The sequence below is a fragment of the Pteropus alecto genome, unplaced genomic scaffold, assembly GCF_000325575.1.
Source record: "Pteropus alecto unplaced genomic scaffold, ASM32557v1 scaffold22, whole genome shotgun sequence".
In the NCBI taxonomy this organism is placed as follows: Eukaryota; Metazoa; Chordata; class Mammalia; order Chiroptera; family Pteropodidae; genus Pteropus; species Pteropus alecto.
The window spans coordinates 1,120,906-1,139,367 of NW_006434839.1; the positions used below are offsets into that span (position 1 = coordinate 1,120,906).

At 42.3% G+C, this 18,462-nt stretch overlaps 2 protein-coding genes across 5 annotated transcripts in view; one reads left to right on the forward strand and one right to left on the reverse strand.

Annotated features, from left to right (window-relative positions):
• Positions 1-247: 247 nt before the first annotated feature.
• Positions 248-17,071, reverse strand: WEE2 (WEE1 homolog 2). Its single transcript, XM_025045910.1, has 10 exons — positions 16,524-17,071; positions 14,756-14,807; positions 12,689-12,861; positions 11,367-11,488; positions 6,336-6,482; positions 5,561-5,668; positions 5,353-5,438; positions 4,567-4,737; positions 2,810-2,952; positions 248-1,312 (listed from the first exon to the last, which is right to left on the reverse strand). Exons 1-10 carry the CDS (start codon positions 16,622-16,624, stop codon positions 1,159-1,161), a joined length of 1,257 nt encoding a protein of 418 aa, XP_024901678.1. The 5' UTR covers positions 16,625-17,071; the 3' UTR covers positions 248-1,158.
• The window catches only part of KIAA1147 (KIAA1147 ortholog), a 59,845-nt gene continuing 46,967 nt past the window's right edge, over positions 5,585-18,462 (forward strand). For 2 of the 4 annotated variants that reach the window (XM_025045913.1, XM_025045914.1), the window contains exon 1: positions 11,482-11,788. The gene's annotated coding sequence lies outside the window, so the exon portion shown is untranslated. Of the gene's footprint in view, positions 5,690-8,541; positions 8,757-11,417; positions 11,789-18,462 lie in introns of those variants that run through there. The other 2 variants (XM_025045911.1, XM_025045912.1) reach the window with 2 other exon arrangements.

Consider the following 18,462-nt stretch of genomic DNA (forward strand, 5'->3'; position numbering starts at 1 on the left):
TTACAAACCATTAACAAGCTACTGTCATTAATATGACACAACTAGAAGTTATCAAATGCCTTTATGACTAACATTATTTTGTATCAAAGCTTGGTCATTCTTAGCTTTTGAGCCTTGCAGCAAAGACCTGTTGGTACCAGCCTACTGAATTCTCTCCCCTATCTACTCATAAAATGGTGTCCAACTTAAATTTCTCATTCTTGGTTAGTTATATATTGCAAAGAAGACTGCTTTGCCCATATTTGGCTTCAGACAAGATAAAAACCTTTATTTACAATTATTCTATTTCTTTAAAAATATGTACAGAGAAAAAGGAGTTGGATAAAATATAAAATCACAGGAAACAAAGCCAAATTCTGATAAAATCAAGGAGAAATTGGTGACACCCAGAAAATCAGAACCAGCCATAACAGTTAGAAGAGGGTCAAGGCAAATAGAGGGAGGGAGAATGACGTCAGATTTCCCTCACGCCCTCTACCCAGGATTTTTGTTTCCTAAGTTGATAACCAGCTCAGAAATTTCAAGTTAGGTATAGTCTTATTTGTACCCACCTCACATAATGACGAAGTCATTTGTACTTCATAAATACAGTATCAGAGAAAGGGACTCTCTCCATTCAGAGAATACAGTAGGAAAACTACTTAAAGTGGCTGAGAATTCTTTTAGCAGTACCATTGTATGACCTGGGAAATGTTTTTGAAATCCAGGCACATTTTCTTGTAAGCCGTTACCACAATTCAAAACAGAATTGTCTTTCCGTGTGTAGGGAGAGTCACCAAGACCCTTTGTAGGTAATTAGCTAGAGTAACCTCTTAGTCCACAGGCTGCACCGAGGGCTGATTCCGTCTCTTCTTCCAGTTGAGAAGCCCTTGCTTTCCTGTTGTGCACTGTGGGTTTGAGGAGTGATTGATCAATAGGTGGTACGAGGATTATAAGAGAGAAGGGAAATGGCTGCTGGTTATTGTACTTAGGATCATTACTAATAAGAGGCTTTAATAGCTTTAGGATCTTGGCTGCAGAGGCCAAATTAGGAGTGGTTTTTGAAATCTTCGGGATTCAAATTGGTTAATCTTTCCATGAACGAGAGGAAGTCTGACACAGTCAAAATCTGTTTCTAGAAGCTGTGAGGTAAAAGGTGGGTCGGTGTGAAATGAGTTCTTATGGGGAAGGGGTCCCACAGGTGAAGCTTGAAGACTTTGCACTCTTTCTTCCTACCAGGCATTTGGTGCTTCTTGATGGGGGGGTCCCGGAGACCCCAGGGTCGCTGTGGTCTTCCCGAGGGGACTGGGCCTGCTGGGCTTCTCTGAGCTCCCTGACAATAAAAGAGAAAAAATATGTTACTTGGTCCTAATTAGAGATAATATTTATGATCAAAACTAACAGATTTTTCTTTTTCTTTCAGTATTTATTGAACCAAGCTTACGGTATACACAGAATAGACAATTCGCTCCTGATTGTCTTTAAAAAATGGCTAGCACACATGTGCCACAGACATGGCAGGTTTGGTGTCTTTAATCTTGATCGGGGCACAAAAGATCTCTAAACTTAAAAATATAAATATTTAAGGGAATAACTCTACCGGCTACATATGAAAACTGTGGGGTCCTTGAAGCACAGCCCATGGGTCAAATCTAGAGCGCCACCTGTTTTTGTAAATAAAGTCTTATTGGAAAACTTAGCCATACCCATCTCGTTTGTATATTGTCCTTGGCTGCTTTTACATCACTACAGCAGAGTTGAGTCGTTGCAGCAAAGATCACATGGCCTATAAAGTATAAAATATTTACTACCTAGCTTTTTACGGAAAAAGCTAGTGTAGACAATTTCAAGAAGGCATCTGCCCCATCTCTATGACACATGCTCATTGCTGGTAATTGCTAAAGACAGTTACCTGTGCCTCCATAGCTGGCCTCATGGAATGTACACACTACACGTTAAGAAATACTTATATTGCTGTTATAGCATATATATAAGTATTTTGTATTTTGTTTATTAGCTGGAAAAATGGGATCTAAAACTAGAGCAAAAAAAAATATATATATATATATTAAGTTACTTAGGATGCATTACCTAGAGCCTCCACAACTCATTGCCAAGAAATCATTTTAGGGACTTTTCAAATTAATCATTTTAAGATGGATTGTGTACCAAAAGAAGTTGGACTTCTAAGCTTATTTTAGACAAGGACCATTTTTCATCTCTTCCTTTTATATTTTCAATAGTACACAGTGTATGTCATAATCACTTTAAAATGCCTTCAGAACTGAAACCTGTCTGACCTTTATACCTGCTCAGCCCATCTAATTACTTTCCATTTGTTTAATGAAGGAATAGATTAATAAATGAATGTATACATGAATACAAGCTTACATGAATAAGTAATCAGACCATTTCCTTTGGCTTGGAAAAAATTCCTCTTCCTCTAAACATGTATCAAAACAGAGTATCTGCCTGTCTCTGAAATTTAACAGATTTCTAAAATAGGTCTCTTCCTGCCTTAACTATGGTTTTCCTGCTTTGGGGGATCGTTCACCAGTTACCTGAACACCTGTCTTACTCAGAATCCTACTAAGTTTTCTTTACCAGTTGTATTTCCTGGTACTCTTCACTCTGCTTCCTTTGCATTAACTGGAATTTTCTCTCTCAAACAGTCTAGTCTCCAGCCCCACCCTACAAAGAGCCTCATGCTGCTATGTATTATAACATTGGGTTCTACTTGAATCCCTAGAGAAGACACATCAGACCAGTCATTGTCACTGTGAGTAGTACACAAATAGATTCTTTCTCAACTCTGATATCCAAAATCTACCTTTCCAGGGTGGCCGTCTTCATCCTTTCCAAGTTAAGCTGCTGCTGGAGCTCTTCTGTTTTCCCCAGGGAGGGACGAAGGACTCGACTTCTGGCTAGAGCCGCTGCAGAAGGTCTGTCCGCAGGATCAGGGTGGATCATGTTCTGATGATGTAGGACCAAAAGAGAGGAAATAGAAGCTTCGCTGTGGGAGAAATCTCTCTACCCAAGCCAACCCAGCCCAGCTTCTGCCGGTGAATTTTGTGCAACTACGCTTCTTTGTGCAGAGGGAAGAAATAGGTGATGACGTAGCTCTTACTGGGACAGGAATACCATCCTTACTTGGTAGCATCCGTCATCCATACCTCTGACTTGTTTGTAAGTATCATATTTTAGAGCTAGTTGGATGCTTAACCAATCTAATGCCTTAATTTTAAACAGGAAGAAACCGAGGTCCTGAAATAAAAAGTCACTTGGCCTAGTCATTGACAGGGCCAAGACTAAAACCCAAGTCACCCAGCTCTGAGTTCAGCTTACTTTCTACCACAGCATGCTCCTTTTTCACTTGAAATTAATTAAGGATACCCTACCACGACAATATTCCTACAGCATTTATCTTCAGGCAGAGGATGCCTGTAACCTAAAATGACTTGAATACAATAGAAAATACCTAATTATTTACAGCAATTAGCAGTGTCATATAATGAAAACACCGAACCTTCCATTTGGGGACCCATGTTCAGAGCCAGCTCCGCCATTTACTACGTAGCCTTGAACGGGTCACTTAACTTTGCTAAAACTCAGTTTCCCTTTCCTGATATTTGAGATAGCAATATTCGCCTTCTGGATGGTTGTGAGAATTAAAGTAACTATACATGTTACCTAGCACGGGGCCAGCATTGAGATACTCAATAAGTATCTCCTACATTGGAGAGCAATCTACATCTAGAAATAAATAATTACACTAGGAACAAAAAACACCGGAAGGAACGGTTTGCCTTCTTTCGGGAAAGGAGAAGTGAGGAAGGACAGGTTTGTAACTAAATTTGAAGTTTTTAGGTAAACTATGAAATTGAACTTTAATCTCCATCTTAGATAATTCTAAGGCTATTTTAGGGATCCTAACTGATCCTGGTCCTTATGCCCTAAAGTAAATCTTCCATGTGCACTTTGTTTTCTTAGTAGAATTCTAGGCTTCTCGATGGTGTAGACTTTTTGTACCCTTGATTCAGTGTATGACCTTCCTTTCCTTGTTCTTATGCATACTCAGGCATCACTGAGTCCAAGTAACACACAGATTCCTGAGCTGACCTTACCTTCCTTCCAATAGTTCAAACGATTGGTGGTATTGTCGGTTAGCGATCAATGAATTCGCTTGTATTTTCTTCTATACGCTCAAGATTCAGTTTTTTTAGTAATATTCCCACAGTTACAACCCCGCAATAAGAGCAAAATGACCTGGTTTGATTTTGGAGTCAGTCAGTTATCAGAGGCGAACTAGAAGGAGCTACTCTGAGCCTCCGTCTCCTCCACTGCCCACCTCACAAAGTTCTTCAGAAGGGCAAATGAAAAAAAAAAAGTAACGTGGTTTTAAAACAGTCACATAAAAGGTTTTCAGATAGTCTCTGGGTTTCCTTGAGAAGCTTTCGGTCCTTCCTAGCCATGCTTCCTTCTTCCTTCTAACAACGTCTCCATTTCCCTTTCCCCACCTACTTGTCGTTACTTCTTTTTTTTTTTTAATGGACAGTCCTATCTCTTCTTTATTTCCTAAGATTTCACCTTGAGCAGGTCGTGAAATTCTTCCGAGAGCTCCTGCGGGACAGGCGGAAGGTTTCCCTCGCGGATGTGATGCCACGCGGCCCCATTGCTGGGTAATGGCTCTGCTCCTGCGGCCACGGCAATCGTTAATCCCAGGGCAAATATGTCCGCTTTGGGGAGGTTCCGATAGTCCTTCAAAACAGAAGATGGGAAGGCCAGTTGGTTCGCCAAGTGAAGCGAGCCTAGACTAAACAACGACTGGTAAGAAAGGTTCGTAAAGCATGAGAGCTTCATCAGACACAGCGGGCAAGGTCACACCTGCCGTGGTTAGTGCTTTACTTCTAGAGAGGGTGAAGGATGGAGCACGAATCCACCCGATGAACCCTGCTGCGCCAGGCCTGACTCCACAGACTTCCTAGAGGTGGCCGGTAACTAAAGGTCACTTCAATGACCAGAGCCGGCGTGCTAGCGAAAGGAGAGTGGCGGGATAAAGATGGGTTGAACCAATAAGCTTCCTTCCTCCTAGGTAATCGACGAGTTTAGGAATTCTAAGAAATACTAGACACAGTGAAGGACCTTTACAAAGAACAGTACGAATATTGATTAATCCATCACTGAGCCGGCTTTCCTCATGCTTTTGTTGGAAAAGTTTCTCTCCTATCTTTGGTCTCCATTCTGAATAGGAAAGGGGATGATATACATTTAAATTATACATATATACTATTAATTTCTTGTACTGTGAACCTTCGTTTGAGAGTCCAAAGGCTCAGTGGATTATAAAGTAGCCTCCATTTCTCTAATCTATACCTCTTGCAAAATCTCTTTAGCCAGGAAGTGAATATCTCCCTCTTCCACTTTGGGTTTGCTTATTGATGTCGCAAGACCCAAGTCACCTAAAAAAAGAAAAAATAGAGCTCTTTAAAAGCATGTCTTTCTCAAAACTGGAATAAATGGAGTCATCAGTACAAGTTTAATAGGATAATAGTGTACAGGTCCGGGTATAAGGCAGACTTACCAATTTTGTATATTACATTAGCAGAGAGAAACCAATCGGCTTCATTTTCAGTTTCTTCTGGGACTGCAGGAGAGTCACGCTGCATCTTATGACAAATGAAGATGTTACCTGCAAAATTACAGAACTGATGTAAGTAATGATTCCTTTGCTTTTCATCCCAAAGATTCTTGTTTATATTTGACATTATGGCCACCCTCCTTCCTCTTCTGTGTGTATAACAGGACCACAGGTTTGTTTCCTGCCCTGAAATCTCTCACACTCCTTTTGGACAGCTCAGCGACTGATAATACCTGTTTGACTGAAACTGACCTCAAACATACCCTATCCTCTGAAGAGGCTGGTGGCCTCAAAACAGAGAAATAAGCAAAAACAAAACAAAACAAAAACCCCCACAATATGGTAACATTTTCTTGGGTTTCACATTAATGAGTGCCAAACCATTCATTTCTGCTCACTTTGATCAGTGTGAATTAGAGAATGGCACTAACACGGTCATGGTATAGCCAATAATAACGCTGTCACTTATCTGCCTTGTAAATTAAATACTTATTTTCATACTTTGGCTTCACTCTCTGGGAAGGGGTTTTGTCTTTTTCTATCCCCCCGAGCCCAGGAAGAAAATGGTTAAAGCTGTTTAATTGAAATTTTTTAGGGGAAACAAAGAAAAGGATTCTGCCAGCAAACATCATCTTTGATGCTTGACAGCCACATGGGCAGACTTTGACAGCAGTGGGGAAGGCGCTAAGCACGGCCGGGGACAGAGGGGGCCGCTGACTAGGTTTGATGTCCAGGTGCACCATGCCAGAGTTGTGGATGTACTTGAGCCCAAGGGAAATCTGTAGAAGGATGTCCTTGAGTGTCAACTCTTTGAAATGATTGCCAGACTTAATGTTTTCAGATATAGCAGCCTGCAAGCTCCCACCTAGGAAAGAACAAGAAAGGTATGAACCGTACAGACGAAGGCGTAGAAAATATTCAAAAAATTCCTTGCAAATGAACTCGGTCCAGCAAGTCTAGTTTACTTCAGTGGTCCATGCAAAACATAATAATATCTTCCCCCCATTTATACCACAGACACGTGAGAAAGAATTACAGGGCTTTCAAAGAGGAAAAGAAAATGCCACATCCAGGTATCTAGTACATGGCCCTAATGCCTTGAGTATGCCCCTGTATACATTTTTAAAGTTTTACCTAATTATTAACCAGAAGACCAACCAGCCCTAGTCACGTAGCTACTATTGGTATGATGATTAATTCCACATCAGTGTCAACCTAGTAATTATAAGCCATTATTAATTTTAATGTGATCGATTCTAAGTTTACTTCCCTTAAAAATATATCATAAAATAAGAACATGTAACGATTGCTGACCCAAGGAAAATATAAAATATCAAGCACACCTAAATCCTATTTGAGCCACAGTATTTACACATCAGCTATAGACTCTTGATTTATCATTGTTATGAATAATAAGGTCTGGGCTCATTTGACTACCTGATCTTAGATGCCCCTGAATTAAGGTATTAGAATGCTTCCAAACCCTTTATATCATTAATTGGTGTTCACTGGTAGCCTCTTCAGGCAAAATAACAGAGACCCGTGTTCTCCGCCACCCCCCTACCCGCCGCCCCCGTGGTTATAAAGCCCATAGTAACACCCTTCAAGTGCAAATCAGAACAGTGGGATCTCAGATGGTAAGATGTCCTGGGAAATCCATATTTAAAAGTTTGTTATGTAGAAATTGAACTTAAAGGTTGATCTGTCATGTTAAAATACTTAAGTTCAGAAAGGAAAAGAATTTAGCCCCTTTCAGAAACACAGAAGGCTAAAGTTTGTTTTTGTTTTTTACTGTGAACCTTCTTAGGAAAGAACTTATATACTACAGGTGACATTTAAGGGTGTGTTGCAGCTTGTTAAAACAAAGTCACCCCGAGACTAAGTTTGCAGATGAGGTTACGAGCGGTGACGAGGGGAGAAGGGCTGCACCCAGGCACCACGTACACTAGAAGTTTCCCTTCTAGCCTGGGGGCTGCTTTAGGACAGGCCCTGCGTCTCATCTTCACTTTCCGAAGGTCTGGCATGTAATATTTCCTGAACTGAATGTCTATCCTGGCAGCAGAGGGGGAAAAAAAAAGACTAAGTCAAGGATCCCATAATAGGTATGGAAAGAAAGAAGCATCCCGGAGGTACCTTTCCTATGTTCTCTCAGATTACAAGCAGAAATATTTCCAGTCCCCTGAAGAGCTACGGGTACTTAGCAAGAGTAACTAGACCAGTGCTAGCACTTTTAATTACTGCGAAGCTCTGTAGGTAATATGAAATTTAGCCAGGTAATAATTAACAGTAGTAGAAGTTACTGAAAAGTACCCATTTGTGCAAAAGTATTCAAGCTGATCTTTCACTTCGTATAGAAGAGCCTAAGTAACTGTTCTTTACTAAGTAGAATTAGCAAGGAAGTATGTGTTTATAGACATAGCAACACTGAATGAACTGTGAACTTCACCCCTACTCCTCTCGTCCAACTACATTGGAGCCTTAAACCCCGTAACGCAGGGTGCCACCTGGGGATGGCTGCCGCAATGGCCAGCACTGTGCCCTAGAAGGAAACAACCAGCTTCTGGGCAGCTTCTCACACCATCTGTGAGCTGGGTTGCCGGATTCTTTCCTTTAGATAAAATTAAGGTACTTTCCTCACATGGTAGGGAAAAAAAAAAAAAAAAAAACTTAAGAAAAATGTATCTATGTTTTCCTGTCTGCTCATGAGGCTTAACAGATACCAAAACAAAAATAGCAATAAATAGCTAATGCCTTCTAGCAGTGTTAAAAAGCAGACCAACAATTTAACAGAATATTTTGTTCATACATTTATAGTCTCACAATCTTGCTTTTATGTTGCTACCCACAACGTAAGCATGTTTTTCTGCTGGTACAGTGTTCCTTGTTTGGTGGGGAATATAACTGATATTCATGGTGTTTCACAGAGGACACCAACTTCTGGATGTCACATCACCCGGACAAATGTAAGAACCCCATTCTAGAGGAGCCCGCTCTGTAAAACTTCAGTGACAGAGACATCACAAGAAAATACTGCCTTTAGGAAGAGATTAATCATCCAATCCTGAATCAGACAGAATCCCTGTGGTTCCAAAATCCACCTGCTACTGAAAACCTTCAGAGTGCAGAGGCTGACCCAGAGGTGACTTGTAGGGGATGTTGGCCAGGGTGGGGGAGGAGGAGGGAACATTTGATTGGTTCAGGGCTCAGGAGGGACAGTAGGGGAAATCAGATGATTGTCTCTAATAGTTGTAATCTAAATGATCTAATTTATAATCTGAGGTAAAAGCATAACTGTATGTGTTTCAGCTTGACTGCTGTGACAGGCTGGGGGGACCGGGGAAAGGGTGGGCGTGGGGAGGCAGGGCATGAGAAGCAAGAGATGAGAAAGAGGGAGAGGTAGGGGACGGGGTGGGAAGGGAGGAAAAGGAACGAGGCACAGACTTCTCTACTACCTTACGCATATTTTGGACTTGCCCTTTATTTAGAGCCACAGGGCAGAGTCTCAGCATGGATTATCCATAACTACAAACACGTAGGGCATGCTTTATTTCCCACGATTAGATCGCATTGGAAAGATTCGATGTATTTGAGTGACATTTTGATAAGTCAGAGTTACATTTTAATTGTTAAGTACCCAATGAAGTTAGTGGACCACCATGATGAATGCACAGTGATTCCCCATAATCTAGTCCAGAATCCTTGCTGATCTTACTTCCTCCTATGCGATCACCTCAGTACTGCTAATGACCGACTGCCTGCTCGGCCGGACCCACTCCCATTACCATCCTGCTCTTTGCCTGCAGGCTGTCACCCTAAATGGGTGTCTTCTCTCTCTTTCCCAAAACCCTAGTAATATTCTGCCGGGCCTTCTTCAAGTCCTACCTCCTTTACGAGATTTTCTCAGACTACTCTAATAGCAACTATTATTGAGTTCTTACTATGTGTCAGGTATTGACACTGCGCTAGCATTTGACACAGGTGGTGGCTAATTCTCAAACTACTCCCGTAAGTAAATATTAATCTCACTGAAGAGAGAGACAGTAAGTGACATCCCAGCGGCTGTCTGCGGCAGAGCCGGGTTTGAAAGCCCGGTCTGCCAGCGTGGAGCCTGGCCCGTTCCGCCACACCGAGCTGCACCGTGCTCACATTCACCTTCTCCGAACGCTTTTTACCCATCGTTGCACCATCTGGCTTTGCCTCGTGTGTATTTACTGTGCAACAGAGCAAGTGGAATAAAGCTCCTTGAAGGACGTACCTCATCTCACCCTAGAGCTTAATACAGGGTTAAGCTTGCAGAGGTGTGCCGATGTTGAAAAGAATTAGATGATTTGTAATAGTGAACAATCACTCCATCTTATTCTTTTTTGAATATTTGAAACCTTTACATTGCCCCAAATCAGTTTTACTTTGTTAATTTTTGTTATTTAACCTTATCTTTGTTAGTAACTAAACATCAGAGAAATAACTCCAATATCCCAATGTCCTTTACAGAGAGAGGGAAGATAGGAATAGGGAATCTCAGGTTATGATCAGAGAAAATTAAGAGAAGATGATTAAGGAAAGTCTGAGCCTTTCAGTCACGAGTATACGGAAAGGGTCCATTCTTTATCCCAAAGAGACTATTAGAAAAGGGATTTAGAGGGAACTTATTAGAGGAAAAACCCCACAAAGTTTAGAGGTAAGGGTACAAAGAAATCAGGCTATAAGAAAACAACAAGAGAAATGCCAAATTATTACTTTGCAGGATATGTGCCCCATTTTCTGTGTTTCTAGCATTTCATAATGTTACTTACTTACCTACTTGTATACTTAATTTATACAAGGATGAAGCCTTGTCACTGATCTGTCCTCAAAAGCCAGGCTGGACACACATACACAATCTGGTGGTTACTAGATTTACTCAGAGACAGACTGTACTATTAGAGAAAATCTAGGTGGGCATATGGGGAACGGGGTGTTAAGGGAAGAGGGATGCCGCTAGCCAATATTACGATGCCAGAATGTGGACCGCTGCTCCTACAATGATGGCAAGCTTCTGTTCGGTGTGTTAGCACCTTTCCGCTTTGCCACGGAACATTCTGATGAAAAATAGTTCCAAGAATAACAACACATAAGTGTTTTTATATCAACCCCTTAATCACGGATTAGAAATACGTTAAACCAGAGGAGCTTTAAGTAGCCCAGAGGGATAGTTTTATCGGTTACCATGTATGTGTGTCCCTGAACGAAAACAGACCTGAAGTCACCAAGTGTCAGTCCCAGAACCCCACCCCACGCCACGACTGGTGAGGACACTGAAGTTGAAAGGAAAGAAGCAGTAAGAAGCATGCACGATTCCCAAACTCAGGGAGCTGCTTGAAAGTTATTCGAAAGTGGGCTGTTTAAATTTACCACCCCCCAAAATTGGTAGAGAGCATGGCTTGCATCTTTTAGAATGCCTAGCAGATGGTAAAAGGATGCTTTGCTATTCAAATCACTGGGGTAAAAGTTCTCTCTCTCGGGTTAAGTGTGAAGGGAGTGAGAGCTTCTCCGTATCGGCTACACACCAGCTTTGAAAGAAATGCATACTAGCATAAACCTGAAATTCCTTTAACTCAGCTCGTTTTCTCCAGCCCTCTGCCTCCAGGGGAACCCACAGTGCAGACTTTTTAGGTGTGGCTCTGCTATCCCCGGCAGGAAGAGGCAACGATTTTTTTCCGGAGGACTTAAACGTGCACCTCCCTCTCCACAGGTGTGAGTCCACACTCACCATTGCAGTATTCATTCTGAATGATCATGTGTTCGTCTTCCACCCACGCAGAGTAGTAACGTACCACGTGGGGGTGATGACCCAGCACTGCGTGAGCGTAAACTTCGTGCAAAGCCGAATTCCTAGGAGAGAGAAAAGCATTGAGAAAAATGAATCCAGATAATGCACACGCAAGCGTTGCTGGAAGACAAGCTGCGAAGCATCATTAACCGCAGCAGGACATTGACTCCATGCTCACCGCCTGCTTACTCTTTCACCTCATTCAACTTTCATGACCACTTATAAGATACAGTGACAAGGACAGAGGCTTCAGAAAGTTCAGTGACCGGCCCCAAGTTAAGCTGGTGACAGCAGACCTGCGAGCAGAATCCTGGTCACCTTGGTGCCAAAGTCCACGATTTTCTGCATCAAACATGGCGCAGGTAAAGAGGTATTTTAGGTGGTTACTACCTCAACGGCCGCGTGCGTTAGGCCTTAGCGTTACTGTATCATAATCCAAAAACCTTGATGGGCTTAAGAAGGCGGCCACCACAGACTTGATTGTGGGTATTGTGATGGGCCCTCGACCTTCTTTGTGAAGGTGAGATGGTCAGAGTCGATATTCAACTCAGCCGATACGATGTAGGCACAGGGACGGCCTTGGAGAGAGAGATTCATTAGGGAATGGATCCAACACAAGCGAAATGTAAGGTAGTTGGTGAATTTCAGCATAAAAATGAAGAATTCCAAAGTCTGTAATTTCAGATTCAGCATAAGTATTATAGCCCCACAGTTCATAAAAAGCATTGGCTAGATCTGAAATTGGTGGTTTTCCTTGGGAAAAAAAATTACTTCTGGGAATGAAATTTAAATTTCGTGTTAACTTTTCCTTGTTGCCTTTGAAACTTGACTATTGGATTCATTATTAATACAAAATAGACAAACCAGTGAGTTAACAGCTTCCTACTTGGCAATATTTCTGATGAACTAAATAGGCACCAGAAGATCATTCCATAAATCTATTTATTTGGAAAAAAGCAGTAAGACCAGAAAAGCCACAAAAACCACACCCACACACACATACACACACACACACACACACACACACACACAACAGGCCTCAAAATGATCATGGTATATTTTAGGATATAACCTCTCTGATTTGGAAAACTCAAAAGTGTTTGAATGTGATACAACATACAATGGAGGGGGTGGGATGATTTTAAAAACCAGTAAATGGTATATTTTTAATGACATCGTTAAAATATTATTTAAAATATTTTAACAAGAAAAAGCTTTCCAAATCCAGGTTTGTACTTCTAGTACATTTCAAAGGTACTCACTCATTTGATAATTCTGCAAACGGTCTCGTGGAACGTTTTATCGCATAAACACATCCATCCAGCCTCTTAATGCACTTGTAGACTGTACCAAATTCTCCGACTCCAATTTTTTCTAACTCCATGAATTCTTTTTCATAGCGGGAAGTCATGTCAGTTTCTCGTAGAACACACCTCTGAAATATTTTAGTAAAAAGTTAGAATAATCCTTCCTAACATATTGTGAGCAATAAAATTGAGGCATAACTAAGTTTTCGAAAAGACTTCTGAGGCATAGCCATTGGATCCTGCCTGTGTCCATATTTATGGCAGCAAGAACCTCCCCGAATGCTGACTCTCTTCTCTGTACTCTTTGAAACCTCCCATACAACTCCGCACTGACAGTTCTCTTTCCTATGTTACATTTTTTTCTATCTTATTCTCTCTGTCTGGCCATACTGTTCTTCTCGATATGTTCCTATAGGGACACATCTACTCGGCCAGAGCTACTGTCCTCAGCTGAAGGAGTAGCTGGGATCGGAGTGGAGCATACCGAAACAAACAACAAAACACTTCCCTTTGACACTTGGCTATGTGTCTCACATTCTGGCTGCTAATGTTTTTATCTTGAGTTCAATTCGCTTTCTCAAAAATCGGTCTGGAAAACAAAATTGTCAAATTGCTTAGTTCGGGTCATGTGCTCAGACATAGCAACCACTCCCCCTACTGGCCAACCAGCAACATCACTCATTGCCCTGCTAGTAAATAACCCCAGGCAAATCACTGAACTTTTTTTCATCAGTTTTCTTATCTGTAAGGTGAGGTTCATGGCAACTACTACTCCGGGTTCTTTGAAACATTACATGAGGAAGTGCGTGGTTGTGTGTGCGCATGTGTGTGTGTATGTGTGTGGAACTTAGCACAACGCCGAGCATATAGTAAATCCTCAGTAAGTGGTGGCTATGACAAGACTCCATAAACTTATATGAATCTATTGCAAGCTGATTTTTCTCCACAAAGTCAGCACTTTCCCAATTTCTCTATTAGCAAGAATTTTTCATCTGAAGTTTTAAAATTTTGACTCTTACTAGCTCTTCGCTTTCGACATCAAATACCAATCAGTCTTCATCAGCAGGATCTGTCATTTTCATTGCCCTTTGCCAATCTCAAGCTCCATTTCTTCCATGTCTAGATTTGCTATAGCTGCCAGCTCTGTATTTATCTCCTCTAAGAGTAAGAAGCATTTTGGGAAAATGACACCGTGGACTCAGACACACCTAATTGTTTCCCATTGGGATTCCAAACTTCCAATCAGAGTCCCCAGGGCCTTCTGCCAGGTGCTCACTCACTACCCCCCATCCTCATCTCAGATACCAGATAAGCCAGCTCCTCACCCTCATCACCCCTGACCTCAGTCCCTCCCCCTTCTGGACGCCGAACGTCGAAATGTTTTCGTGATATTATAAACATCTTAATGGCAATTCAGTACTCCACTGACTTTAAATTTACTCTGACATTTATTATTAGACATTTAGTACTCCCCCCTTTGATTTTATTTTTTGCTATGACAGTTAAGGCCGCAGTAAACATTTCTGGCAACAGTTTTTACAGTCTTATTAGGTTAGATTATCAAATGAGGGATATTAGATCAAAGATGGTAAACATTAGAAAAATCAATAGATATTGGTACATTTAAGAGGTAAAATTTTATGTTTAAATCTCTGGCTCATGCTTTCTTTTACTGTTCCGTTTTTTTTTACTTGGGGACCTTAGATATCTTGATTTTTCCTTCACTTCTCTACCCCATAACTATGGAATTTTCCCCTGGGTCAAAGATAGAAGCAGTAGCCTTTACTTTAAAAATATTCTGATGTAATGATTTAGCAATATACCTATCAGACACTGTCTAAGAATATAGACCTTAATGGGAGTCCAAATAAATTCAGTTGCAGTGCACATTTGCTATGAAATGTTGGCGATGGGGGTGGAGGGAAGGAAGGAAAGAAAGGAGGGAGGGTGAGAGAGAGGAGACAGAGAGAAGCCGGAGGGTGAAATGACTGTCATACAGCTGGGCCAGAGAACAACGCTTACCTTGGCAGGCAGCCCCTGTTCTACCTTGCCTTCTCCTGGACCAGCTTCCTCACTTAAAAAAAAAAAAAAAAAGTGATATCAATATACCATGCGCATTTATTGAGCCTGGTGCTATGCTAGGTTCTGAGGCTGTAAGAGTAAATAAGACAATTCCTTCCCCTCTTCAATTTATATTTGGGGACAGGGACAAATAGAAAATTTCAATAGAAGAACCTAGGTGAGAATAAGAACAAGATATCAAGGGATACCACAGACAGCACCCAATTAATTATTTCAAGAGTAAAAGTCTTTCCTAAAAGAGAGGATATGTAAGCTAGGATTCCAGGAAAGAGTAGGAACCAGCTTAGGGAAAAGGGAGGGGTTTTAGGCAACTAGAACAGCATATGCTGAGAACTGGAGGCAAAGAACACACAGAACACAGGCGAAACCGTCAGTGAAATTTGCCACCACACTACGTTCCAGCACCCACCTCCACCGGAACCTGGCTGTGCATGTCTTAGGTCACAGGCAGACTAAGTCTAGCAACACGAGCTCTGACCCTGGCTAAGACATCACCGATGACTTTTCAACAAGCCGAAGTCTCTGACAGACGTCTTCTCCGGCATGAGCAGTTGCGTTCTGGATCTTTAAGGTTTTCGTTTCTAGATCGGCCAAGCTGTAGATTTTTTTCCCTTTAGAGAAGTACACGGTAGTAATGGCAAATGGAGGACATTGCACTCATGGAAATAAATCGATGCTTGGCATTTGTGACTTAAATTTAATATCACATTCTAAACTTTATAAAACAATCAATAAGGAAGAAAAACACCCTCTCAGAAGCACTAAGTGACGTTTCTGAAGTGTCACCACTTCCTTTGCCAAGAATGCAGGTTAACTGTCTATCCTGGCCAGCTTCAGCGAGAGGTAAACCCATTAATTCTGATGGTTTGTAAATAATCCTAAACAGCTAAAACCAAGAGGATTCTTGGTAGCAAAAGTGGACCCTTTACTTGTGCTGAAGTCCTGTTTACTTAAGATCCAAGAGACAGTGCTGAGAAAACCTATTCCGGCCATCAGCTGATTAATACGTAGTGATTCCCAAAGAAACAACTCGATATAACACATTAAAGCTCTGCAAACTTCAGACTGCTAGCTGTGCATTTATTTTGCTGACTCCATCTGAGCACAAATGACTGGACCATTTAGAGGCACTTTCATTCCATAACAAAGACGCCTTGGAGAGACACAGTCAAAACACATCCCTGAGTGATGCACACAACAGTGCAGTCTGGCTTTCCCTTTTTTTTTTGCACTTCTGAAAGCAGCCCTATCTTTTCCTCGTCAGCCAATGTGCCATCGCCTGCAGAGAAGTTCAAAGGCTTGCCCCATAGCTCTCATCGCCAGTCAGACAAGCTGGACTCGAAACCGCAACATAGTCTGGGAAGTGTGAACCACACCTTCCCCAACGGCCAGTCTTCCCTGAAGCAGAGCAGAGCTCTCAAAGGCAATTCCACAGCCTGTCCAGCTTCCTGATGAGGTCACAGGTCTACTGCTGACTCTGTCTGTTCTTTCACAGAGAAGGCACCTTCCGGTGCACTTCAGAATGGAAAGATGCTAGGATCTTTGCGACAAAGCAGGTTAAAACCAACAGTGACATTTAGAAAGGAGGGAATGGGTAGCCATGTCAGGTTCATTCAGACAGGGCTCTCATTCCTAATTTTTAACGCTCTCCCTTCTTGACCACAGTAAGACCAGTTCTCAAAAGTGGCAGGCCACACAGTGCACTTACAGATCTCCTGGGGCTTTCCTCTTGCCACCGGATTGAAGGAATTGTTTTCTATAGGACTCTGGGGTGAAGGGATTAATATTAACCAAAGCCGATGAGGTCATTTCATCCACGAAGGAAACAGGCGTGAGCCTCAAATGCTTAGAGCCTCGGGAGGGGGGCTTCCCTGTTGAAGAAATAACCGACTGGCTCAGCAGGCCCTGAATGAGGATGACAAATGGCACATTAGAATGGGGTGAGTTAGAAAAACAAAAATTCTGTCAGTTGGCTAGTTAATATTTGAACCAAAGAACGTTATTGCTGTTAGGGGCCTGAGAGGTTATCTGGTTCAGTGCAAACTAGTTGCTTCATAACTGGCCCTTGTATGAAAAGCACGGATTCCCAGTCTACCTCTAGCTGTTCTGATTCATGGGATCCTCAAAGGGATATGCACTTTTGTTATGCCCCGCCCCCTTCCCCGGGGGCAATTCCGATGGCCACCTGTGAAAACCACCAGGTCTATTCCTAAAGATGACATTCAGGCTTAGACAAATGGAAGTGACTCTAGAAGAACTGGTCCTTATGTTCTCAGAGTGTACACTTTACCCTCCCCTCAGTTATTCATTAAAATGCATGTTTGCTGCCTACGAAGTAGCAGGAGCTGAGCTAGATGCTGAGGGGGGCAGAGGCGAATTCCAGCTCTTCAGGAACAGTCTGTTAGCAGTTGATGATGTTTCAGAAATGACTGCTTTGTGAGGGAAAGATTTCATAGACTCACATGGAAGAAGAAACTTCCAGTCTCGCTGAAAATGTAGCATGAAGTGAGGTAAAAAAGTGGAAAAGTAATACTCTCAGTCCTTCAGACCTCAGGCTTCGCAGTGGTGTGACCAGCACAACGGTAAACAGAAAACTGTGCGGGACTTAGCACCGCAGGTGGCTTGCAGTGAGAACACAGGCCTGAAAGCAAACCACAAAGCAGCCCAAAAAGTGTGCAGGGGAGAGGTCAAAGACCAAGAGTTCCGATGGGACAGCAGAATGACTTAAATGCCAGGGTCCAAAGGGAGACCTAGGTCACAGGTCTTCAGGAGCACAGCGGTCGACATGGGCCATGGTGTAATTCTCAGAGCGCCAGCATGGCAGGCCAGGCTCTTCCTAAAAGAACTCTGCTGTCCTGAGTCTGCCCGTGACTCTTCAACGGAGAGGCAAGTAAACTGCCAGCTGCATGCTTCAGTGCACAGTACTGGAATTAAAGAACGTGGGGCTACAGAGAATGAGCGTTGAACTTATACTCACTAGAGCAGGGCTCCCCAACCTGTGGACTGGTACTGGTCCGTGGCCTGATAGGAGCCAGGCCACGCAGCAGGAAGTGAGCGGCGGGCCAGTGAGCAAAGAGCCAGTGAGCAAAGCTTCATCTGTATTTGCAGGCGCTCCTCAGCGGCAGCGTCACCGCCTCAGCTCCACCTCAGATCATCAGGCATTAGGTTCTCATAGGAGCACCGGTCCCTGGTGCCACAAAGGTTGGGGACCACTGCACTAAGTGATTGATACAAGCAGAAATGAAGGAAGCTATAGAGTATACACAGTACCTAACATTTTTTTTTTTAATGAAAAAAATGTGGCTGCCAGAGTCAAGAGTTTTTACAAGGGTTTTTACATATGTCTTAGGGTTCAGAGGATGAATAACCCTGTGGGGGGTTGTCAGAGAAGCCGTCAGTGGCAGACTCACGATCATCTCATGAGTTTATTATAGGGCCTGGTATTGATTCAAAAGAAGTACAACTATATTTCTCAGTTGTCAACATGATTCAGGAAACGAATTTGGAATTATAGTAAATCATTCCCTGAGAAACGATGCTGATTATCATGTGGAAATTAAAATGCATCTATCACATGTGAAAAGAAAAGTATTTGTATCAGGGCAAACGATTTCAGAATTTCTGGTCTGGAAATATCAAGCTGGACA

Coding starts and splice junctions, on each gene's coding strand:
- WEE2 (XM_025045910.1), bottom strand. CDS start 16,624: ATGACCTCATCGGCTTTGGTTAATATTAATCCCTTCACCCCAGAGTCC. Junction 12,862..14,755: donor AACAGGGGCTGCCTGCCAAG/GTAAGCGTTGTT, acceptor AAAATATTTCAG/AGGTGTGTTCTACGAGAAAC. Junction 6,483..11,366: donor TCAGAATGAATACTGCAATG/GTGAGTGTGGAC, acceptor GTTCTTTCCTAG/GTGGGAGCTTGCAGGCTGCT.